Source organism: Notolepis coatsorum (genome assembly GCF_963971535.1).
Source record: "Notolepis coatsorum genome assembly, chromosome: 15".
NCBI lineage: Eukaryota > Metazoa > Chordata > Actinopteri > Aulopiformes > Paralepididae > Notolepis > Notolepis coatsorum.
Genome location: NC_140179.1, coordinates 15,055,171 through 15,081,438, shown reverse-complemented (window position 1 = coordinate 15,081,438; position 26,268 = coordinate 15,055,171). Strand labels below are relative to the sequence as shown.

The window sequence follows — 26,268 nt, the reverse complement described above, 5'->3', positions numbered from 1 at the left end:
ACCAGCTACTAGGACAGAGAGACTTCGGCTCAGCTTCTTCCCCCAGGCCATCAGAGCCCTGAACACTGAACTCTCCACACACAAGCACACATGAGCACACACACGACACACACACTGTACACGCTCATACACTAGCAGCCACTTTAACATGAGCAAGCACACACTCATGCTGCACACGCCCACACTTATGGCCACTAAGGAAAGGTCACTTTAAAAATAGTATAGTATAACCGGAGATTGTATAAATTAGCATGTACAGAAAGACCCCAGTGCCTAGCTAACAGTGTATTGCACTACCAAAGGACCTAGCATGTCCTCCATGCTCTGTAAATAACTTATGTACATATACCGATATGCCCTACTTTGTTACTTGTTTATTGCACAATGTTACTTGTTTATTGCACAATGTTGTTCTATTGGATTCTATTATATGTTATTGCACATCGTTGCGGGCAAGACCACCCGCATTTCATTGTATACTTGTATGCTGTGACAAATAAAACTCTTGACTTGACTTGAAATTGGACCTACGGGTGGTTAGGAGACCCTTGTCAGCCGATTTGAGGGCCCTGACGTTGGTATAGGGGGTGAGGAGGTCTGCTAGGTAAACAGGGGCCTTACCATTTAGGGCTTTATAAACTAATAGGACCACCTTGAAATCTATCCTGTAGCGCACCGGGAGCCAGTGAAGGGAGGCAAGAACAGGGGTGATGTGAGCTCTCTTCTGGGTATCTGTGAGCAGTCTAGCGGCAGCGTTTTGGGGTAGTTGTAGGCGGGCTATGGTTGACTTATTAAGCCCCGGGTACAGGGAGTTACAATAGTCTAATCGTGAGGATATGAAGGCGTGAATGACTCTTTCCAGGTCTGAGGGGGAGAGAATGGCCTTGATCCTGGCTATGGACCGGAGCTGGAAGAAACACCCCTTCACCACCGAGTTCACCTACCTATTGAAAGTAAACTCGGGGTCAAAGAGCACACCCAGATAGGATCCCAGGCTTCCTATCATATTCTACTACATCATGTGTCTTCTTACCTGCAGCACAGAGCCCATGAGGGAGGCCAGGTAGGCCATCGCCAGACACACCAAGCCGTAGGACAGCGCTGTGGACATGAGCGGGAAGCAGGAGGTTCAGTACAAGAAAATGAGCTTTGCCTAAAGAACAGGAAATCCTTTGAAACTAAAAACTAAAAACACCTTCTCATTCAATTCAATGAGAAAGTGTGTCCAAACATTTGACTGGTACTGTATATATATATATTAGGGCTGTCAAAGTTAATACTTTAATTTTGGAGATTAACCCATTCTCTGCCGGGCATTGTACCCATCCTAAACCATCCTCTGCCAGCTCTATTTGTCTATGGAGATGTTCCCCTTCTTTGCAGGGCTATAACTTTTTAAATTGTATTGCTAAATTGACATTACTATGGCCCATTCAACATCAATTATCTATCGTTCAGGATGTAGGAACGTTTTACTTTTTCATTCACACATTCATACTAAAATACGGTCTAGAGTATAAATATATTTTTATCGTTTTCTGCAGTATTTCATAGAACGTGAGATATAGCCATAAATGCATATATTAGATCATCAAATGCAGTTTGATACCGATCGATGCCAGATAAAAAATGTCAACTGTACATGGTCCTAGACGTTATGACTCATCATGCGCGGATGAACGGAGGGGGGGGGGGGGGGGGGTCGTTTATAATTCCGTGACCGACGTTAAATGATTCATGTAGTATGGGTGATATATTGATCAGAGCAGTTTGTATCGAAAATGGTAAAGAAAAACGCTGAAACTCACCCCAGTCTCCTCGTAGCGTTGGGTGATGAGAGTGGAGCAAAACGATCGCTATTATGGGATGTTGATCGATGCGATCCATTGCCGGGTTGTATATTACTAATACACGTCCAAATAATGTTGATTATTGAGTTATGGCAAAGATCCATATCCACGATCCAGTGGCCGGTCGAAAATAGGGGACGGACCAAGCACTTCCGGCCACTTCCGGTTTGGCAACTCGTCGATCGGCCACGAGGTGGCGGTATTGAAGCGCTGCAGAGTTGAGCGGAGTCCTACAGCACCAGCCAAGACTCCGTGGGTGAAATGTGAATACCATGACGAAAATATGAAATATTGATCTCAAAGACGCCTTACGGCGTCATTGGCAGATTACGCATGGCGGAGAATGACGTGTTAACACGTCATCGGCGGAGAATGGGTTAATTTAAATAATTTAAAGCATTAAAATAAATTAATCTAGATTAATCTATGGAGTGAAAAATCTTCAACGTTCTGAACTTTCAGCAGTATATTTGCTTGTTCTTTTTTTGCATTGACTCATGCACCTTTTTGAAAATCATCTGACATGAAGATGGAACACATTTTTGTTGTTAATATAATTTATATTACTGGTAGTTCATACAAGATATTATGGTCCTCTAAGCCAATCTGCATTTTAAAATAGGCCTGGGTTGTTTTTAGTTCTGTTAGCGCCGCGGATATAAGAAAGAGGTCTTTAAAGCTGAGTCAATGTTGATGGTTTTGTTGAACATTTGTATTTCACAGGAGAGAAACTGTATTCAAAGAAAGCTATTAAAATAGTCTTTGAATCTAAATATACTTTCTTTGTGTTGATTTTACATTAATTCCATGATTTTACTCAAGTAAATATCTAGGAGTCTGAGCTATGGAGCTCCTCCTCCTCAGAATGTTCCCTTTTTTTTGTTACATAATATAAAACTACAGGTTCATACCTTCAAAATAAGCCATAAATTGTCAAATTCGAGCTGATAGTTTTTAATCAATGTCCTATGAAACATTCTGGTACAATCCTTACCAATTCGCAGCAGGAGGATCTAAAAGAATTCAGTGAATTCAGCTAAATGAAAAGAGAACTACACTCCTTCCCAGAATGCAATGTGATTTCAATGTCAATGTCACTAGACAAATTCACACCTGGAACAAAGGCCCAGCAGGGAACAATTAGGGCTGAATGGGGTGTGATCAATACAGGCAGGCCTACAGCGACACACTATAATAGAGAGAGACCAACCAGTAAGCCACATCACTGAGAGAGACAGTATAATAGAGAGAGACCAACCAGTAAGCCACATCACTGAGAGAGACAGTATAATAGAGAGAGACCAACCAGTAAGCCACATCACTGAGAGACAGGAGACCAGTAAGCCACATCACTGAGAGACAAGAGACCAATAAGCCATGTCACTGAGAGAGAGAGAGAGAGAGAGAGAGAGAGAGAGAGAGACAGGAGACCAGTAAGCCATGTCACAGAGAGAGAGACACGAGACCAGTAAGCCATGTCAGTCACTGAGAAAGAGGGAGAGAGAGAGAGAGAAAGAGAGAGAGAGAGAGAGAGAGACAAGAGACCAATAAACCATGTCACTGAGAGAGAGAGAGACAAGAGACCAATAAGCCATGTCACTGAGAGAGACAAGAGACCAGTAAGTCATGTCACTGAGAGAGAGAGAGACAAGAGACCAATAAGCCATGTCACTGAGCGAGAGAGAGACAAGAGACCAGTAAGCCATGTCACTGAGCGAGAGAGAGAGAGACAGGAGACCAGTAAGCCATGTCACTGAGAGAGAGACAAGAGACCAATAAGCCATGTCACTGAGAGAGAGAGACAAGAGACCAATACGCCATGTCACTGAGAGAGAGACAAGAGACCAATAAGCCATGTCACTGAGAGAGAGAGACAAGAGACCAATACGCCATGTCACTCAGCGAGAGAGAGACAAGAGACCAATAAGCCATGTCACTGAGATAGAGAGACAAGAGACCAGTAAGCCATGTCACTGAGAGAGAGAGACAAGAGACCAGTAAGCCATGTCACTGAGAGAGAGAGACAAGAGACCAATAAGCCATGTCACTGAGAGAGAGAGACAAGAGACCAATAAGCCATGTCACTGAGAGAGAGAGACAAGAGACCAGTAAGCCATGTCACTGAGCGAGAGAGACCAATAAGCCATGTCACTGAGAGAGAGAGACAAGAGACCAATAAGCCATGTCACTGAGAGAGAGACAAGAGACCAATAAGCCATGTCACTGAGAGAGAGAGACAAGAGACCAATACGCCATGTCACTGAGAGAGAGAGAGACAAGAGACCAATAAGCCATGTCACTGAGAGAGAGAGACAAGAGACCAATAAGCCATGTCACTGAGAGAGAGAGAGAGAGAGACAAGAGACCAATAAGCCATGTCACTGAGAGAGAGAGACAAGAGACCAGTAAGCCATGCCAGTCACAGAGAGAGAGAGAGAGAGAGAGAGAGAGAGAGAGAGAGAGAGAGAGAGAGAGAGAGAGAGAGAGAGAGAGAGAGAGAGAGAGACAGGAGACCAGTAAGCCATGTCAGTCACTGAGAGAGAGAGCGAGAAAAATGCTATTTTTTTTTATACATAATTGCTCATATTATGTGTTGTTTATGTTTACGGACTATCACTCCATTTGCTACCTATACCCTCTTGTGGCGGCTGCGTGTAACTGCAACCACTGTGCATCTGTGGACGCTTTTCAAAGACTGGGTCAGGACCCAAAGCAGGGATGCAGGAAGATTAGATACAAAAAGAAAGAAAGAAAATGGTATCCAAAACTACTAGCTCCTAGCCAGACTAAGATTCTGGTGTTCGTCTGTGATGTTACCCGGTGGGTCGCAACCCAAAAAACATGGCCCTTCGCATCCATCCACCCCCTGACAGTCAAACATAAACTACACAAAATCATAATCCCCCCCCCCTGGTCTCTCTGTGTTGTGTTCTGCCCTCAATCGATCGTTATGATCAGATTTAGAGCATGTACCAACTGGATCAAATTATTGCTGAAATCCCTGCCGGCTGGATTGATTCTGAAAACTCCCACCAGCTGTATGGGTTTGTAAGTACAGTGCAGTGACAGTACATTACAGTGTAGTGCTCAGTCACACAACAAACCAAGTCAACTCTCCAGGTGAATGGAAGAGAATGTACGCTAAATCAAATACCGTAGGCTAGTACAGTAGGTACAATTTAGATGGATTTGGGTGCATGATAGTATGCAAAAATAAGGTTTGTGTGGCGAGAAATATCCTCTTCAGTATTGTCGGAGACATTTTTTTATTCTCTTGTTGATGGACTTAGATCTTGGTACAAGGACCAACACTAGACAGCAGTTTGCTGTATTTTCTGGCTGTATTAGGTTTGTTTACCTTGGTAGGGTTTGTAAACACTAGTAAAAACAGATCTATATTCTGATTTACAATGGGTTGGGAAAAGGCCTTTTTTTTTTTTTAGATATTTTTATTGATATTTTCCCTTTTTACACAAACGACAAAAGACATTGAAATTGAAAGATTGAAATTGAAATACTAATACAAACAAAAATACAAAAAGGTAAAGCAACACAAACAGGCCCAAGGCTTACATCTCTGACGGATTACAAAAAAATTATAATTATATATAAAGAAAATTAAAATAAATAAACAAACATGACATTAAATACATGCAACTCACATCTTCGGTACGTAGTACTGATACAGTAATTAAATAAATGAAAAATGAAAATACAATAAACAAACGGAGCCTTTTCTGAGATCCATCTCACCCAGGCCCTTGGAGACCAGCGTGGCCTTGGCCTCCGTCATGTCGGGGAAGTGGGGCTTGATCAGGTCCTCCAGGGTGACGGTGGCCAGGGAGTTGAAGGCTGACGAGATGGTGCTACAGGACCGGAGGAGGGAGAGGAGGGAGGAGGGAGAGAGAGAGAGAGGAAGGAGAGAGGAGGGAGGAGGGAGAGAGGTGGGAGAGGAGAGAGGAGGGAGAGAGAGGAGGGAGAGGAGGGAGATAGGAGAGAGGAGGGAGGAGGGAGAGAGGTGGGAGAGGAGGGAGAGAGAGAGGAGGGAGGAGGGAGAGAGAGGAGGGAGGAGGGGGAGAGAGAGGAGGGAGGAGGGAGAGAAGGGAGAGGATAGAGCGGAGGGAGGAGGGAGAGGAGGGAGAGAGAGGAGGGAGGAGGGAAAGGAGGGAGAGAGGAGAGAGAGGAGGGAGAGTAGGGAGAGAGAGAGGAGGGAGATAGGAGAGAGGAGGGTGGAGGGAGAGGAGGGAGGAGGGAGAGAGAGCAGGGAGAGGAGGGAGGGGGATGAGGGAGAGGAGGGAGAGAGAGAGGAGGGAGGAGGGAGAGAGAGAGGAGGGAGATAGAGAGGAGGGAGAGAGAGGAGGGAGATAGGAGAGAGAGGAGGGAGGGGGAGGAGGGAGAGGAGGGAGAGAGAGAGGGAGAGAGAGAGGAGGGAGAGAGGAGGGAGATAGGAGAGAGAGGAGGGAGAGAGAGAGGAGGGAGGAGGGAGAGGAGGGAGGTGGGAGAGAGAGAGGAGGGATGAGGGAGAGAGAGAGAAGGGAGAGAGGAGGGAGATAGGAGAGAGAGGAGGGAGGGGGAGGAGGGAGAGAGAGAGGAGAGAGGAGGGAGAGAGGAGGGAGAGAGAGAGGAGGGAGGAGGGAGAGGAGGGAGGTGGGAGAGAGAGAGGAGGGAGGAGGGAGAGAGAGAGAAGGGAGAGAGGAGGGAGATAGGAGAGAGAGGAGGGAGGGGGAGGAGGGAGAGAGAGGAGAGAGGAGGGAGAGAGGAGGGAGAGAGAGAGGAGGGAGATAGGAAAGAGAGGAGGGAGGAGGGAGAGGAGGGAGGAGAGGGAGGAGGGAGAGAGAGGAGGGAGGTGGGAGAGAGGGAGAAGGGAGAGAGGTGGGAGGAGGGAGAGAGAGAGGAGGGAGGTGGGAGAGAGGAGGGAGAATGGAGAGAGGAGGGAGGAGGGAGAGGAGGGAGGTGGGAGAGAGGAGGGAGAGAGAAGGGAGGAACAGGAGAGAGAAGGGATGTGGGGGAGAGAAGGGAGGTGGGAGAGGAACAGACAATATGAGACTTAAGCCCTTCCCATAGTCGAGCGGACCGTACACGGACTGGACTCCGCGGAGGTCCACTGGACTCATTGAGCTTTCATAGTCGATCGTACCTCAGCGGACCTCCACGGACCAATTTCCTACATGTCTCGCGCCAGTTTACAGATACATACAGCTAGTGGCGCCAGCTTTTTATAGTCCCGGAGTGATGTATCATATAAATGTCTGTATTTCTGTACTTCATTTGCCAGTCTCTCCTCAAAATGTGCGTCTATCTGTGCCATCGTTTTCACCACAAGATGGCGATGGCATCAAGGGCTAATCTCAAACTCTCCTCGCGCGGTGTCACATTTAATGCAGGTCATGGTCAACAAAGACCCCGAGCAGCGTTTTGTGTGACAATTCTTAACATGAGGGGTGTCTAAAATGTGTTTTTTTGTGGGGAATTCAAATATGGGCTTATTTATCGGAGAGGATAACTCTAACTCTAAAGTACATCATCTTGGATTTCAAAATGGCAGATTTTACCATTTTTAACCCCTTGGCCAGACATGGGTGCCAACAGGAAATCCCATCATTTGGAAAACCACAGTCATGCCCTGCTGTTTGAACCTTGTCATCCTCCTGACACCCGCCCACGCCTCCTTGACGTTAACATACAGCAGATCCAGTGTTTTGTTCCCCTGGTTTTGCAGGTGACATACTGGGTGAAGTTGGCCAGGGTCTTATCGAGTTTGACATGGCTGACATATAAAATAAATGCATCCGGGTGTTTTGTTTGAAGTCTTGTGACTGTAGAGTGAATACCGCCACAACAATGTGTTTTATTATCATTCTTTTCAAATAAAATAATTTGGTCTCCGGAAAAGTTTTTTTTTTTTTTTGAAAAAAAATTCTTGAAAAAGAGGAGTCGTCTTATAAAGACGGCTGTCTTATATCCGGACCAATATATATATATATATTTTTTTGTATGTGTATATATCGTGGACGTACAAATATAGTATAGTATAACCCAACGTTACGGAGGGACCAGCTCTGAGCAGTGAATGCTACTCAGTGAGTCGTGGGCTGAGAGTTAAGTGGGTTTGTTGGGATGCCTACCTGAGAGCTCCACTGAAGAGGCAGGTTTGTTGGGATGCCTACCTGAGAGCTCCAGTGAAGAGGCAGGTTTGTTGGGATGCCTACCTGAGAGCTCCACTGAAGAGGCAGGTTTGTTGGGATGCCTACCTGAGAGCTCCAGTGAAGAGGCAGGTTTGTTGGGATGCCTACCTGAGAGCTCCACTGAAGAGGCAGGTTTGTTGGGATGCCTACCTGAGAGCTCCACTGAAGAGGCAGGTTTGTTGGGATGCCTACCTGAGAGCTCCACTGAAGAGGCAGGTTTGTTGGGATGCCTACCTGAGAGCTCCAGTGAAGAGGCAGGTTTGTTGGGATGCCTACCTGAGAGCTCCACTGAAGAGGCAGGTTTGTTGGGATGCCTACCTGAGAGCTCCACTGAAGAGGCAGGTTTGTTGGGATGCCTACCTGAGAGCTCCACTGAAGAGGCAGGTTTGTTGGGATGCCTACCTGAGAGCTCCACTGAAGAGGCAGGTTTGTTGGGATGCCTACCTGAGAGCTCCACTGAAGAGGCAGGTTTGTTGGGATGCCTACCTGAGAGCTCCACTGAAGAGGCAGGTTTGTTGGGATGCCTACCTGAGAGCTCCAGTGAAGAGGCAGGTTTGTTGGGATGCCTACCTGAGAGCTCCACTGAAGAGGCAGGTTTGTTGGGATGCCTACCTGAGAGCTCCACTGAAGAGGCAGGTTTGTTGGGATGCCTACCTGAGAGCTCCACTGAAGAGGCAGGTTTGTTGGGATGCCTACCTGAGAGCTCCACTGAAGAGGCAGGTTTGTTGGGATGCCTACCTGAGAGCTCCACTGAAGAGGCAGGTTTGTTGGGATGCCTACCTGAGAGCTCCACTGAAGAGGCAGGTTTGTTGGGATGCCTACCTGAGAGCTCCACTGAAGAGGCAGGTTTGTTGGGATGCCTACCTGAGAGCTCCACTGAAGAGGCAGGTTTGTTGGGATGCCTACCTGAGAGCTCCACTGAAAAGGCAGGCCACAAACAGGCCTGGGAGCCCAGGAAGGTCCTGGAATACATCCATTACAAAGTACAGCACCATCTGCAAGGGGGGGAAACTGGACGTCAGAATAGTGCCACGGCGCCCAACAATAGCCCTCCAACTACCACACCACTAACCCTTTACTATCACACTACAGACGGTTAACCGCCTGTAGTGTGATAGTAAAGGGTTAACCTTCTGTAGTGTGGTCGTGAAAGGGTTAACCCTTTGTCGTGTGGCAGTGAAAGGGTTAACCTTCTGTATTGTCACAGTGAACGGGTTAACCATTTGGTAGTGTGGCAGTGAAAGGGTTAACCTTCTGTATTGTCACAGTGAACGGGTTAACCATTTGGTAGTGTGGCAGTGAAAGGGTTAACCTTCTGTATTGTCACAGTGAAAGGGTTAACCCTTTGGTAGTGTGGCAGTGAAAGGGATAGACGACTATGGCCGTGTTTAGGAGAGATGGGAACCAGTGGTCGACTGTCACTAGACAAGTGGAGAACAGGGGAGGGTCCCCATTAAACTTTTTTTATTTTTTGTATCCACTTTTTCTCCTTATTTTTCTATTTTTCTCCCATCCCAATTTCGTATTTCCAATTCTTCCCTCCCCTGTCTTGAACATTGCTAGACTATGCCTCCCACTGGTCGGCTGTAGTGAGGATAGAAGCCTTGCATCACGTGTCCCCTCCGGTACACGAGGAGGCAGCCTGTCGCATCTTTTCACCGCAACAGCTCGAACTCTCAGTGGCGAGGAGTAACACGTGGGAGGCTCACGCTGCCCCCGATACTTCCTGTTTCCGCCGTACCGGCGTCACCCAACCGACCTGTAGGAGTCGCTGTCCACAACGTCCAATCCCCACCCACCGGCTTTCCCACCCTCTAACACTGCCAATTGTGTTAGTATGACGGCCGGCCAAGCCGGTAGCAACGGCGAGAGCTGGGATCGATACCAGCATCTCCTGCGTTAGTGGCGAGCGCCTTGCCCACTGCGCCACTCAGCCGCACCCCCATTAAACTTTCGATGAGTTTTTCTTTCGACTGGATTGAGATTAAACAAAGCGTACTGTTGCAGAGCGCCACTCGCCTGGTCGTTGGTCTTGACGTAGCCCTTGTCCAGAGGGCTGTCCTCTCCGTAGCGGGCGAACATCACCAGGCCCATGAGACAGCCCAGACACAACACGATCTGTTGACATGGAAACACCACGTAACAGGACCTGGAAGGACAACAGGGGGGGTACGTGTTTATTTGGTCAAGTGATAATAATAACAATAATAATTCATTACATTTATATAGCGCTTTTCTAGACACTCAAAGCGCTTCACAATGTAGGGTGGAAATGGCCTCCTTCACCACCACTGGTAGCACCCAACCTTGGGCTACGCAGGCTCAATGGCTGCCATACACTGGCACCAGGCACACATCACACTACACAATGGCTGAACGGCTCAGGAGACAGGGATTGATATCAGCCAATTAAGGGGGGAGGGATGATTAGGTGGCCTTGATGTCAGAGACCTGATTGGAAATTTGGCCAGGAACATCGGGGAACCCCCTACTCTTTACTATAGGCATCCTGGGATCTTTAACGACCGAGATTCAGTCAAGTGATGTGTCGTGTTAACCATTTAAAGGGGAACTATTTTACTATTTCTTTCACTATTTGGGCACTTTTACACAATTCCTGTCAGTTTATGGAACACCTCTGTAATTTTTTTTTTTTTTTATTCATTGTTTTGTATTTCTAATCAAGTCCTCAAAAACAGCATTTTTCTACCTCAAGATCTTAAGCCGTTTTGAGCCTGGGCTCCAACCACAATGGTAAACCACTGCCTCGCCTGAACATCATCATGCAGCGGTGTCTCTCTGACATCACAAATCAGCACATTTTCAAATGACTCAGTTCAGTGAGGGTGAATATTGTGAGAGGAGAATTGGAAGAATGCGCCAATATGAGAATTAGAGACATAGATCATATTAATATAAGTCCACATAGCTAGGAAACAATGCTAAACACTGAAAAAGGCCATTTATAAGATAGTTCCCCTTTAAACTCACAGTCTCCAACTTAACTTAATTTTGGAAATGGCATCTTAACATGGTTAGCATTCCTTATTGAAGCCGTGGGGCACCAAGCTGCCAGTTACCTGTGTCCCATGATTTCAAATGAGGAAAAGCTAACAATGCTAGCGTTCCATTTCAGAGAAACTGAAGTACGAACTGTAGAAATGTGTGAATTGTGAATAAAATAACCAACTCAAACTTTAGAATTTCCCCAAGGGGATTAATAAAGGACGAATTGACTTGAAATTCATAATGTCCCAAGTAACCCTTTAACCCTTTCACTGCCACACGACAGAGGGTTAACCCTTTACTACCACACAACCGACGGCGATGCTCCATCACTAGCATCATTAGCTCCGCGGATCTGTATTGTTAAAGTGAAAGGGTTAACCGGCTGTCGTGTGGCAGTGAAATGGTTAACATGGTGAATTAAATCTAGATCGACTTTGAGTTTGTTACTTTTTAAAAGATTATGTTTTTTTTGCTTTATATATATATTATGATGATTATCCGATGATTCTGATGGAACTTACATGACGGCCTCTCTCTCGGAACGGGCGCTCAGGTACCGCTGGACCTGGGCCTGGTTGACGCCGTACAGCGCCAGCATCAGGAAGACCCCGCCCACGCCCAGCGTCCAGAAGGTGTGGCGCTCCAACGGGTCAGGGTTCAGGCTGCACAGGTTAGAGGTCAGGGTTCAGGCTGCACAGGTTAGAGGTCAGGGTTCAGGCTGCACAGGTTAGAGGTCAGGGTTCAGGCTGCACAGGTTAGAGGTCAGGGTTCAGGCTACACAGGTTAGAGGTCAGGGTTCAGGCTGCACAGGTTAGAGGTCAGGGTTCAGGCTGCACAGGTTAGAGGTCAGGGTTCAGGCTGCACAAGTTAGAGGTCAGGGTTCAGGCTGCACAGGTTAGAGGTCAGGGTTCAGGCTGCACAGGTTAGAGGTCAGGGTTCAGGCTACACAGGTTAGAGGTCAGGGTTCAGGCTGCACAGGTTAGAGGTCAGGGTTCAGGCTACACAGGTTAGAGGTCAGGGTTCAGGCTACACAGGTTAGAGGTCAGGGTTCAGGCTACACAGGTTAGAGGTCAGGGTTCAGGCTACACAGGTTAGAGGTCAGGGTTCAGGCTACACAGGTTAGAGGTCAGGGTTCAGGCTACACATGTTAGAGGTCAGGGTTCAGGCTACACAGGTTAGAGGTCAGGGTTCAGGCTACACAGGTTAGAGGTCAGGGTTCAGGCTACACATGTTAGAGGTCAGGGTTCAGGCTACACAGGTTAGAGGTCAGGGTTCAGGCTGCACAGGTTAGAAGGGCAGAGAGTTACACTCACAACACGTTTATCAAAGGTGTTTAACCAGTTAAGCCCTAGCCCTATTTTCAGAAAATCTATGCCAATAACGTTCAGTTGTGTGGTATCCAGAAAAATAAGAGAAATAAAAAGTTATTCCACAAGTAATTTGATTGACAGAAGCTGGCATGAGCTGGGTAATGTTGTTTTTCAAAATTCCGACGCTCATTGAAAAGCCCCGTCTTTCCTTCATCATAATGATTACAACAAGATGGCCGCTCACATTTATTTCCGGTCGAAATTCGCTTGCATATGAATACAATTCCTGAACTGATATTTCATTAACACATTGACCGCCAGCAGCAGGGGGCGCTGATCCACCTTCAGCGCCAGGTCTTTATTCAATGGATATAGTTTTAGAATGCCAGACTTGCGAGTCCTAAAACTATATTTTATATTATAGCTATGGATCTAATAACGCCGTCAGCTGTCAGTGAGTTGCTTCTGGTCAACATGCAAAAAACAGATTGTTTTTTCATCCGTACATTTCCGTTTTATACCGTTTTGAATATGAGTATGGTTTGGGTGATTCTGAGTCATTCCAGGAAAAGACGAGAAAAAGGCATTTTAGTGTAATCCAGTTTTTCGGCTGATTATCTAATCATCCTGAAATCAACGCTAGATTAACATTATTATATCTCCTCGTGCATACATGAAATGGCCCTCGTAGCGGGTCCCCCCCCCCCACCGCAGCCAACGGTAGAAAGCACAACACGGTCCACACAGATAGCTTTGATCGCGGGAGAGAGAAATATCAGATCAACGCAAGATTTTATATATAGTGTTCTTACCTTGTCTCTGATGTAATGCAAAAAAGATAATCCAATTATCTGATCGCCATTCCAGTTATCCACAGCGATCCTGTCCCCGACATTACAGAGCGTTACACATGAACGGGCGGGCGGGGTTAGTGTTCCATGACATCGTTGTAAAGGCCTGCCTCGCCTGAGTATTTAAACCCCGCCCCCACGGCTCAGATCGGCTCAGAAAACACACCAGACCATTTCCAATTGAGTGCAATAGCTCCGCAAGGCAGTAGAGGGCGGTGTTGACCGTCTGCCAGCTCAGACAGGGTCTGAAGGGTCTGCAGAGGCTGCAGCCATGAATTATGAATATATATAGCGAATAAACGAAATAACGATCCCAAAAACGAGTTAACTCGTTGTTGGCGCTCAACGCATGGCGGGCAATAACAAGTTAACTCGTTCTTGGCGCAGATTGTGTTAATAACACTTTAACCTATTGGTAAACAAACGTATTGTTGAAAATAGACACTATGACTGCTGTTTTGACAGGTTTAGGGTCTTTACTCTTGGCTACATTTGAAAAAATAAAACACAACATTAATCCATACAGTCTGTAGACATGGATTTATGATGTGATGTCATCTGCGGTCCTCCTCCATCCATTACTGCCTGCATCAATCAAAACCATCGTCTAAACTAAATGTCATCCCCCACTGTAAGGGATTTGTGGAGTCAACTGACTGTCATAACAGAATGTATAATAAGAAGTAGGGATGTTCGATATTGGCTTTTTAACCGATATCCGATATACCGATATTGTCCAACTCTTAATTTCCGATACCGATATCAACCGATACCGATATATGCAGGGTTTCCCCCCCCCAAAAACGGAATAATTTCAGGTAATTAACATTACATATCTCTTGTTGTGGAATTATTAACACAACATTATGCATACTTTTGACAATAAATAAAATAAGAATTTGTTCTTACTTGCTTGCTTGGGTAAATAATGGTTAAATAAAAAAAAAAAATAATAAAATAAATATATATATTTTTTTAAACCTTACATTTTAATGCCGATATCGGCCGATAATATCGCCCAGCCCTAATAAGAAGGATCCTCTGGCTACTCACTCCAGGCTGGCGATGCGGCTGCCGTTGACGGCCTTCCTCCAGACCTCGGCCATGCCCCCCGCCTGACTGGCCCCCACCACGATGACCGCCAGCTGGCCAGCAAACATCACCACGGTCTGGAACACATCGGTCCAGATCACCGCCTTCAGACCCCCCTGCCACACACACACACAGCCGCGATCGCGGTAGAAAGACATATCAGATCAACGATCAAATTTATATATAGTGTTCTTACCTTGTATCTGATGTAATGCAAAAGAACTAATCCAATTATCTCATCGCCATTTGAAGTACTGGGCACGGAGGTCCGTGCATTGCATATTGAGGGGAGCAGATGCATCTGTGTATCTGCCTACCTCGTCTGAGTATTTAAACCACGCCCGCACGGCTTGGATTGTCCCAGGAAATAAACTAGACCATTCCCAATGGGGTGCAATACCAACTGGAAGGCGTAGGTGGCGGTATTTACCCTTTTGCGAGCTCAGACCCATTCCCAACGATAACATCAGGCTGGATGGATGAAAATGAATGGATATCGCTAATAAAAGAAATAACGATTAAAACCCGACTATACTCGGGTCTGGCACTCAAGCGATGGCGAGATAACCCGACTATCATCGTGACTGGCGCTGAATGAGTTAAAGAAAGTTGATTTAATACAAATAAAAAAAGACTAATTCAATCAGATTAATCACTTTATTCAAATTGAGGATTTAGTTTGAGGATATTTATTAAAAAAAATAAAAAATCTAAATTAAAAAAAAAACTTTGACCAGTCAGCTGGTTCTTTTTAGCGTTTATCGCTTTTTCTGGTCAAGCATGACCGACAGAAACAGGTTGAATAGGATATAGATCGGGGGAAAGACACTGAGAAAATACGGCGAGTCCGGGAGTCGAACTCGTGTACCCCAGATCCGTGACGCGCACGGTTGTCCCCGACGCCGAAATAGCGCCGAGATACGCGGTGAGCTACTGGAGCTCCCCTAAATTAACATTTTTATTTAAATATTTATTTTTTTATATATTTTTTTAAATTAAAAACAAAGGTTCGAACGTCCGTTCGTAAAACCCTGACGAAGTTCGAATCCCAAAAAACGGCTTCGGGGACAGCCTTAGTAGGAATACACTATTCAGCAGTTAAGGCATTTCTATTCCATCATATAGTAGTAAGACATCTCATTATCAAATGATTATAAAATGATAAAGGTAACAGTACAGAAAGACTTAACTCATGAAGTTAATTATGAGACTGGGAGGCCTGTACCTTTAATGTTCTGCTTCAACCTGTAGGGTTTCAAATGTCGCCATAAAAAGGTAAATATTTGCAAATGTCTTCTGGATGAATTCTGTTTAACTTGTTAAGCCCTAAACATATTTATATATAACTGTAAGTACAGTTACTTTTGTATAATGTCCATAGCTCTGCCATTTTTTGCCAGATTGAGACTTGTTTTTTTGCTAGACATTCACAGAAAGGTAAAGAAACAATGTACATTGTATGTTATGGCAAAAATGTTGAGGTTTGTTCGACCCATGAGATATAAACACGAAAATCCCGTCAATATTTATTTTTCACGTCAAGCGGCTGCAGCTTTGACTGTGGCTGGTGTGAGCTGGCTAGTGTAGTTTTATGGAATCTCGATGTCCATCGAAAGCCCTGGGTCTCCTCTTTCTTAGCACTACAACAATTTCATGATGGCGTCATGTCCTCATGTCTAAATCATCCGGTTTCCGATGCAATGCGCAGAGATTTTTACAAGCTTAAAATCATTGCTAAACAAATGTAGTGCTGAAAATATACACTTTGACTGCCGTTTTGATAGGGTTCGGGTCTTACATTTGAAAAAGAAACACATCACTTAATACGGACTGTATCTATTTGTGACGTGAAATAAATCTCGACCCGGTACCGGCCCGATCGGGCTTAAAAGGTTCATGGCTTTTCATTGAATGAGGGAATCTGAATTCATTTCAATAAGACTTTACTTTTGCCTGTATGGCGTTATGTGATCTTCCCAGTGCGAAGCCTACGGATACCTCACTAACAACCCCATCTAGGTTTCTCCAAACACCAGGGAAAACCCTGCTGGTTCGAAACCGTTTGATAGGCTTCATGTGGGGCATCCAGGCTAATACCAACGACCACGCCCACTTCATGACCCGCATGGCATCCAGGCTAGGTATAGGGATGGGTACCGAATTCGGTACTTTTAAAGGTACTTACCGAAACACGTCGGTACTACCGAGTATCGATTCACGTGAGATACCGTTGTCGGTACTGCAATTTTTTTTTTAAATATATATTTTTTACACTTTTCTTTTCTTTTTCTTTTCATGTCAACGTTCACACGCACAATATACGCTTACCTAGGATTTGACTTGATTCAACAACAAAGCAGTCGGGGCAATGGCAAGCCGAAAACGGTCGAAAGTGTGGTTATTTGAAAAGGTACCGTTGGGTACCGGTACCGGTACTGTATCGGTTCAAATGTGAACGGTACCCATCCCTAATCGGTATCGGCCGCCGATATCAGTAAAATAGCTGGCTCGGGTATCGGTAAAAAAATATATATATATCGGATTTTTTATTTTAATAATAAATAAAATAAGAAATAACCATTCAGTACATTTATATCTATGTGTTAATTTGTTACATTTAGTTTCACTAAGTTAGGAAAGTAATGTTTTAAGTCAAGCCTGATGTTGCCTTGCACAAAAGAATGATCCCAGTCTCTTCCACACAGTGACAGTGAGGCATACAGTTTATTAATTTAATGAATGAAGTTTATTTTCTGTCTTTGTTTACAACAAATCAAAAACACACTTGTGATCCTTTACAATTCTTAAATACTAAACATATAAAAAAAAAAAAAAAAAAAAAACGTGGATTAAATTATATATTTGTAAACTTTTTTGGAGAAAGAAAATTGGACAATGGGTATCGGATCGGTATCGGTATTGGCCGATACCCAAACCCAGGTATCGGTATCAGGACTGAAAAAGTCAGATCGATGCATCCCTAATCCAGGCTAATACCAACAACCACTTCATGACCCGCATGGCATCCAGGCTAATACCAACGACCATGCTCACTGCAACCTTCCCAATTCCTAATTAACACTTTGATTGCCTAAGGCTAAATTCATGATATACCATCCGTTGCCAGCTCTATTTAACATGGAGAAGTTCCCCTTCTTTGCAGGGCTATAACTTTTTAAATTCTATTGCTAGATTGCCATTATTAGGGCCCATTCAAGGTCCTATATGTATTGTTCATGGTGTAGCAACGTTAAACTTTTTCATTCACATATTCATACTAAAATATGATCTAAAGTATAAGTATGTTTTCATCTCTTTCTGCAGCTTTCTCCAGAACGTGATTTATAGCCCCAAATGCATTATATTGATGATGAAATACAGTTTGATAGCAATCAGCACGATATAAAAAATTCCAACTGGAAGTACTTCTGGAAGTTACTACACGTCATCTGATGTTGACCGGATGGGCGAGGGGGCGTTTATAATTCCGTGGGCAGCGTTATACCATTCATCTAATGTGGGACATATGTTCATCAGATCAGTTAGTATCGAACACGGAAATATTACACGCTAAAACTCACCCCAGTCTCCGCGGGCCGTTGGGCGATCAGTTTTCCATTATGGGATGTAAAAATACCCGGTCCATTTCCAGGTTGTATAATGGTATATACGTCCAAATCATGTTGTTTATCGAGTTATTGGCAACGGATCGCTATGTATTGTGTCAAGATGGAGTCGCGGGAGCTATAGAGAGTGGCCGGAAGTAATATGGGTGATCAGCACTTCAGCCACATCACTTCCTGTTTGGCGCTTCTGCCGATCGGCCACCAGATGGCGCTCTTGAACCGCTAGAGGATTGAGAGGAGCTCTGAACTGTGTGTGAAGGCTGCGGATGGAAAATATGATTCCGATCACAGATTTTTGAAATATTGATATCAAAGACGAGTTACGGCGTCTTCGGCAACTTGAGCATGGCGGGGAAGGACGCCTAAACTCGCCCTCTGGCAACTAAAGTGTTAAGCAGAAAAGGTCATTGCAAATACTGATGTAAGCCACAAGACACCTTCTGGCTCAACATCAAACCTAGTCTAGTGACTTACCAGAGTAGTGTATAGCGTGCATACCAGTCCCATGGCCAGTACTGCCCCCCACAGGTCAAAGCCAGTCACTACAAGTGAGCACAGGGATCTCGTTAGAAAACATAGGTCACACTGACGGATCAATAAAACACTTATTTAACCATTTCAACCCTGGCTGAAATTGATCTGTCCCATTTGGGGTTCCCTTGCATAGCTTAAAGTATGGCAACTTGTCATCGTCAGACATTTGGGAATTTCTGCATCCATTTAAAAGGAGTGCTGTAGAGTAGTGAGCAAAACCTCACATGGTTACAGTATATTAATGTTGTTAAAACTAGTCAATCAAAGTGATAAGCTACAGTATATAAATATTGTTAAAACTAGTCAATCAATAATTGATAATAATCTACAGTATATTAATGTTGAGCCTGACAAACTAGAAGCATCTCTGGTGTTTACCTGCATTGAGAGCCAAGGCTGGTGCATAAAGAACTACCCCCATGTAGATGACCTAGAGAGAGACAGAGAGAGAGAGAGAGAGAGAGAGAGAGAGAGAGAGAGAGAGAGAGAGAGAGAGAGAGAGAGAGACAGAGACAGAGAAATCGAGGGATGGGGAGAGAGAGGGGAGGAGAGAGAGAAAGAGACAGACAGAGAGAGATAGACAGACAGAGAGATAGACAGAGAAATAGAGGGATGGGGGAGAGAAAGAGAGGGGAGTAGAGAGGGAGAAAGAGAGATAGACAGAGAGAGGTGCATTACTTAACAGCTGCTTAGCCTGAATGACACTGCTTGAAACTAAATACCCCTACACTGTCTTGCACCATTTTGCCAAACAGAACCAGTGAAATTATTCAAAACTTTAATTAATGATCAAAACAAAGACAGAGCAAGGCTAAAATTAAATGAATTCATAAAACCAAGACTATAGTAAAAACTAGCCGATACTGGGGCCAATGCCAATATTGCCAAAATTGATATATGGGCTTGATTGATTGATTGATTGAAAAGTTTATTAACAGATTGCAGAATGGGTACAGTACAGTACATCTCAATACATACAATTGTTAAGGGGATGCAGACCAGAGAAAGACTTTCGTCTTGTTTCCACCAGGGTCCCCCATTTTCAATTCATCATAACATATATGACATACATGACATACAGATAGACAGTACTGCTACATCTATACATTTATGACATATCAGATTTGCAAATACAGTACTGTTTGTGATACAAAAGTGTCCAGAAAAGGAGTGTATATACATTTGGCGTAGAAACTGTACATTGGAGGAGGTTGGTGGGGTGGGGTTGGGTGGGTTGGGTGAGGGCTGTACATTGGAGGTGGGGGGGGGGGGGGGGGGGGGGGGGGGGGGGTTGGGTAGGGGACACACACACATTTTACACTGTACATTGGAATGTTGACAAAGCCTTACTTGGTCATTTACTGTACAACTAGGTTAGGACATTTGTAGGGGCCAGTTTCGAATTGCAGTCTCACGTAGGTGTTTTTTGAGAGTGTTTTTGAAGGTGGGAAGTGATTCACATTCCTTTACAGCTTTAGGCAGGGCGTTCCACATTGATGTGGCATAATTGCGAAACGTGTTTAGTCCCTTGTTTGAGCCGAATCTGGGTTTTACATGATTTGTGGAGCTCCCTCTGGTGTTGTGATCGTGGTATTCACTGACCTTTGGGAAGTATTTTGACATGTACATGGGTACCTTGGTCGCGTAGTGTATCTTGTAGACCAGGCCCATTGCAAGTTGCTGTACTCTGTCGTCTACTCTAAGCCATCCTAGGTTGTCAAAGTGGGCAGGGGTGAGGTGGGTTCTAGGAGTCAGGTCAAGTAGTAGTCTGACTAGCTTGTTTTGAGATGTTTGTAATTTGTTTTTTAGTGCCTTTGAGGTGCTTTGGTACCATGAGGTGCAAGCATAGTCGTAGTACCCTTGAATGAGTGCTCCTGCTAGAGTCTTCAGGGTATTCTTGTTTACCAGAGAGGAGATCCGGTACAAGAATCGCGTTCGTTGGTTGACTTTTTTTATTACATTGGATGCCATTTTGTCACAGGAAAGATTAGCCTCTAGGATGGAACCCAGGTAGGTAATTTCATCTTTCCTTGTGACAATATTGTCACCCACTGTAACCGAGAAGTCGTCAGTCTTGCTGAGTTTGTTATTTGAACCGAAGAGAATGGACTCTGTTTTGCCCATGTGTAATGATAGTTTGTTGTCGGCGAGCCATATGCAGATTTTGCCTAGTTCCGAGCTGAGGGCTTTTTCAACCTGTAACTTGTTCTTGTCAGAGACCAGCAGGGCTGAGTCGTCCGCAAACAGGAACAAGTTGCAGTCACAAGCTGACGACATGTCATTTGCATAAATTAGGAATAGTAGCGGTCCTAGTATGCTTCCTTGTGGAACACCACAGCTCACTGTGAGGGGGGGGGATAGGGTACCGTTTACTTCCACCATCTGTTCCCTCCCCTCCAGGTAGGATTGTATCCAGCTCACTGATAAACTATCAAAACCAATTGCTTTTAGCTTGTCAATCAGAATGGTGTGATATGGGCTGATATGGGCTGATATTTGCACATATCTTTAGCAAGGATCCCTCACATTTACATTTGTTGTTTTGTCTCCATACTCAAAATGGAACAATGACTGATGTTAAAGTGGAGACCTTCAGCTTTAATTTGAGGCTGTTCAGTTTCCCATACATATATTTATTAAGGCTGTCAATCGATTAAAATATTTAATCTGATTAATCGCATGATTGTCCATAGTTAACTCAAGTTGTAATACTCTTATCAACATGAGTCAACAAATGCTTGCTTTATGCAGCCATTTAACACAAAAGGATGACCCTCATGCATTGCAAATTTGCATAAAATTCAAAACAGAGTGATGCACAAAATAACTTAAAAGATAATAATAATTTGCATTTGCAAGAGACACCGGGTTCGAATCCGGCTGTCGGCGTTGCCTCCGGCTTGGGCCGGCCGTCATACTAACTCAATTGGCAGAGTTAGCAAGTGGAAGTCGATGGAGTCGAATTGAAGTGGATGTTGCTCGTAATGATGATGTGTACATTTTTGACGTGTCATTTTGACCGTAATAGACGGTTTCACTGGACCAAGTGTGTTTCCTGTCAACTATGGCTTTAGCAAACATTGCAAGTGATATACACTTCGGTCCTTTTAAAATAAACAGCCCAGGGCTAGTAAATCTTAAAGACACACACTATCTGAAAGTTGAAGGTCAAGGTTTTGAGTCCCACATAAGTATAAACAATACAGACATGACACACAGATGATATGACTACACACCCCCATCCAGAGAGACAGACACAACGTGGAACATACCATCTGAAAGATGAAGGTCACCGTCCCACAGATGCGAACGGTCTTGTTGAACCGCAGCTCCAGATACTGCAGAGAAGAAAGATGGGGGGACAGTTTCAGCATTTCTCTGATCCAGAGTGACTTACAGTAGTGCCAGTGTCAGCATTTGTGAATCTCTTGCATGATTGATGAATTGATTGAAAACTTTATTAACAGATTGCAGAATGGGTACAATACAGTACGGCTCGACATGGCCGCCTAGTTATAGTTGAAAGTGGGGGTGTAAGTTTTTTTTTAATTCTTTTTTTTTTTTTTTTTTTGCAAGGGGTGGTTTGGAGGGGGTCCGGCACGACCCCCTCCACGGCAGATTTTTTTACATTTAATGAACACCTGTATGTGCAATTTCCTGCAATATAGAGCCTTCAATCTTGACCAAAATAAAGCTGCTCTTTTCACTATAAAACTCAGTTTATATTGCAGTATGATAGCTATAATAATAATAACTTCACTGCGAGGGCTCTTTTAGCTAACGCTAGCTAGGCACGTATGATAGCCAATTACTATTATAATAATAATAATAATAACTTTCCCATCCTCCCAAAGCCCCTCCAGCCCCGTTCACATCCGCAGCACCAACAACAACAACAACAACTAATTGACGCTATCAATAGCCCCAGTGAGCGCGGCGGCTGAATGAATGAAAACTTTATTTAACAGATTGCAGAATGGGTACTGTAACTGAGGGGTACAATTCCCTGACTGTATTACTAGATATGATACTTACTACCACTACCTTTGTACTTAATATTCGGCCACCCAGTACTCGGCATAAATATATTATGATGAACACTGTCACGTAGATGAAACGGATCCAACACAAATGTACGAATTAGAAATAGGTCTTTATTTCTACACAGCGATGGTGTGTAGAGCAAGCACTTAATCAAATCAATCACATTTATGAATGGGAATTAGTATGCACTTTTATGGCAAGAGTATTCGTCGGTATATCAATAGAGAATGTCCAATCTCTGAAGGCGCAGGTGGTACATATACGACCTGGAATAGTTTAAGGAATAACAGCAATGATACTTTAATGATTACAGACTGGATACACTAGGGGGGGTTAATCCGGTCGCTTGTAAGCCGACAGGAGTAGGAAGGGGGGGGGGGTAGAGTCCGGCTGCCTCATCCGGCCAAGGGTATCCCAGGTGAACCCACTGTAGTGCCGTTCAATGCGCCGGCGATCCTTGGACCGCAGATGAAAGCAGATGGACTCTTTGTGGGCCGGCGTCCTCCGGTCCACGGAGGAGAGACGTGAAGCGACCTCGTCTTGCAGAGCGTCTCCTCACCTTGCGTCCTCTCCAGGGGGGGGGGTTCCAACACACGGCAGTGTCGGGGGTCTTTATCCATGGAATAATCAACGTATACAAAGCATAATCCGTGCCTGGGAAGGCGGGCTGTCGTCGGTAGAATAATCCGGTATACAGGTCCACTCGCTCGTCGGCTCTGGGGCTCCTCGGGTGCAATCTCACATGGGGTCGATCATCCTGGTTAAGCAGCCAGTTTTCCCGCCGAAACGATGGGGTGCTGACTACGGTAGTATTCTCACCGCACGAAGCACTATATATTAACAGACTATTATTAGCTTAATAGACTACGTCCAACTCGACGATATAGTGCCAAATATGACTATTCAAATATTAATATACACGATGTCTCAATACCGATGGTAGGCCGAACTTGGCCTTACTCCCACACGTGGCGTCGCGGGGAGGCTTTACGTCTGTCACTCTATTGGAGGGTAAGAAACTGGACTGAAAAGGGAAGTCCTACTTTAGTAGCGCAGTATATATACGCACTATGAACAAATAGTCCCATTAGTGGTGCGGTAGCCAGATTCCTACGCGGAACTAGGACTTGTTCGTACATGTTGAGCGGTACGTTTGAACTGGGTCTGGGGGGTATGGCAGCCTGGCACCAAGGTCTCGACCAATAGTAGAATGGAGACTATTATGGGATGTTCAGTAGGCTAGAATGGATATTCAATGCATATTGTACAAGGAATATACAAGGGATATCAAGGAATATTAGAGAATATACAAATACAATTAAATATATATATATAATAAATATATATATTCGGTTTAATCTGGCCCTTCACAACAGTCACCCCCTGATTGGTCCCAGACCTAATCAGTTAAGCAGAGACAGATTAATCGCGTTGTCTATTTACACATAAGGGTTTGCTGTAGGGGTCAGTCAACTTCACAAAGTCATAGGGTTATAGGGTCATGGTCATCATCGATTGTGTCTGGGAGTCGGGGCAGTTCTATGAGCCTCGCCACGGGACGGGTGTAAGTGCGACCCTGGACGAGCACTTCAGCTGCTCGGACCTTGCCGTCGGCACCGGTGATCACTTTGCTTACGCGGCCGGCCGGCCACATAGCTCTGGGCAGTGATTGATCAATAATCATGACGACTGTTCCTTCTGTCAAATTGTCTCTCTCCTTTACCCACTTCTGGCGGGTCTGTAGAGACGGTAGGTAGTGCAGTAGGAAACTGCTCCAAAACTTGTCGGCTAATACTTGGCTGTACCTCCACATTCGTCGGCCGTTCGCTTCTTCAGGCCGGTACATTGTCTGGGGTAATGCAGGATCTAGCCGCCCCATCAGGAGTGTGTTGGGGGTAACTGGGTAGATAACAGTGCTCAATCCACAGAACACAGGCTTCTTATTCTCAGCCTCCTCCTGACTGGCTTCCCTCGGGATAGGCGTGGGCCACTCTCCTTCCGGGAGCTTTAGGAATGCTGGGCCGTCACTGTAGACATTGCGACGGGTGAGGTCATCTAGGGGCATTCCCCGGGTGATGACGTCAGCTGGGTTCTGTTTTGTATCAACGTAGCGCCACTCTGTTTCTCCGGTTAACTCTTCGGTTAAGTCTTGAATCTCGGTGACTCTGACTCCCACGAAGACTTTGTACTTGCATGAGTCCGATTTGATCCAGGCGAGTACTGTCGTGGAATCTGACCACAGGATTGTTCTAGACACCGGTATGGTGAGCTCACGTTGGATGAGCGTGGCTAGGTGCGCTCCGGCTAGGGCTGCGCAGAGCTCTAGACGTGGGATAGATTGTTGCTTGCGTGGGGCTATTCTCGAGCGGGCGAGGACAAATGCTGTGTAGATCTCTCCCCCCTTTTCTTGGGCCCGCAAGTAGGCTACTGATCCGTATGCGACCTCTGAGGCGTCACTGAAGACGTGTAAGTCCATTTTACATGTCTCTGGCCTCACCGTGGGTGGGAAGTAGCTTCGGCGCATATTAACGCCTGGGAGTGAGTGGAGCTCCATCTCCCACTCTCTCCAGGTGGATGCAAGGTGTGCAGGAATGGGGTCGTCCCAGCCCTGGTCCTTGTCCCACAATGCTCGTACAATCATTTTTGCCCTGGTGGTGTACGGTAGAATACATCCTAGCGGGTCATATTGTCGGGCGAGTGTTGTGTACACACTCCGTCTGGTGGTCGGCGCCGCCGCCGGCCTTCCCTGCTCCGTAGTCAGGGGCTTGTGTCTGTAGTGAAGCGAATCTGTTTTGAATCGCCACACCAATCCCAGGGTCATCTCCTGGGCTTCTCCCGGGATTGTAGCCATCCAGGTCTCGCTGCTGGCTGCCTTGTCCTCGGAGGAGAGGCTGCGCAGTACTTGCGGATCGCTGCTGGCCCACTGCCTGAGATCAAAGCCGCCTTTGATCAATGAGGCGCGGAGTTTAATCAGGAGAGCCTCGGCTTCTTCCTGGGTTGAAAGGCTTTGTAGACAGTTGTCTACGTAGAAGCTGTTCTTTACGCTGTGTCGGACCTCTTCGTCCGCTGCTGGGTCCTCTGCTACATGTTTCTGTAGTGCAAATGTAGCACAGCAGGGGCTGCACGTCGTTCCGAAGGGGAGGACTTCCCATTGGTAGATGGCTGGGTGCTCATCTCCTGGCTTCTCTCTCCATAGGAACCGTAACAGGGGCTTGTCCTCCTCTACTAATCTCACCTGCAGGAACATTCCTTTAATGTCCCCGCTGATGGCCACCTTTTCCTGGCGGAAGCGGAGTAGAACGCCGAGTAGGGAGGGGCCGAGTGTGGGACCGGGCAGTAACTCTTTATTCAGATTTTGGGATCCGATCTGGTAGCTGCAGTTAAATACTATGCGGTCTTTACCGTTGTGATGGACCTTGTGGTGAGGCACGTACCACGATTCAGTGGTCTGGTCAGCCTCTTTAATGTCCATCTTTGTGACGTGTCCCGCTGTGATGAGCTTCTCAATCTCAGCGCGGTATACACTCTCTTGGGCGGGGTTCTTGGCTAAGCGCCGCTCCGTGTTCAGCAGGTACCGTTCTGTGGCGTCTGTCTTGGCGTGGAAAGTAGGCATTCCTTCTCGCCGCAGGAGTGGCGTGGCGTATCTCAACACGCCGTTGACCGGGACTCTCTTGGTCCCTGTCTCGAGGAGGTGAATGGCGTAAATGTCATCTTTAGAGCGAATGTCTTTCCTTCCGTTCTTAAAGGGCATTTGTTCCAAGGTCCAT

The 26,268-nt window shown here is 45.5% G+C and overlaps 1 protein-coding gene across 1 annotated transcript in view; it reads right to left on the bottom strand.

The window, feature by feature from the left end:
• Positions 1-26,268, bottom strand: part of slc5a6a (solute carrier family 5 member 6a) — a gene marked incomplete at its 3' end in the record, with an annotated part of 79,575 nt that overhangs the window by 19,076 nt on the left and 34,231 nt on the right. The window contains exons 5-13 of the mRNA XM_084330563.1: positions 21,730-21,795; positions 18,836-18,887; positions 18,398-18,465; positions 14,259-14,413; positions 11,566-11,706; positions 10,055-10,184; positions 8,942-9,030; positions 5,604-5,716; positions 1,034-1,101 (exon numbers count right to left, since the gene is read on the bottom strand). Of these exons, the coding sequence (XP_084186689.1) occupies positions 1,034-1,101; positions 5,604-5,716; positions 8,942-9,030; positions 10,055-10,184; positions 11,566-11,706; positions 14,259-14,413; positions 18,398-18,465; positions 18,836-18,887; positions 21,730-21,795 (882 nt within the window). The remainder of the gene's footprint in view (positions 1-1,033; positions 1,102-5,603; positions 5,717-8,941; positions 9,031-10,054; positions 10,185-11,565; positions 11,707-14,258; positions 14,414-18,397; positions 18,466-18,835; positions 18,888-21,729; positions 21,796-26,268) is intronic.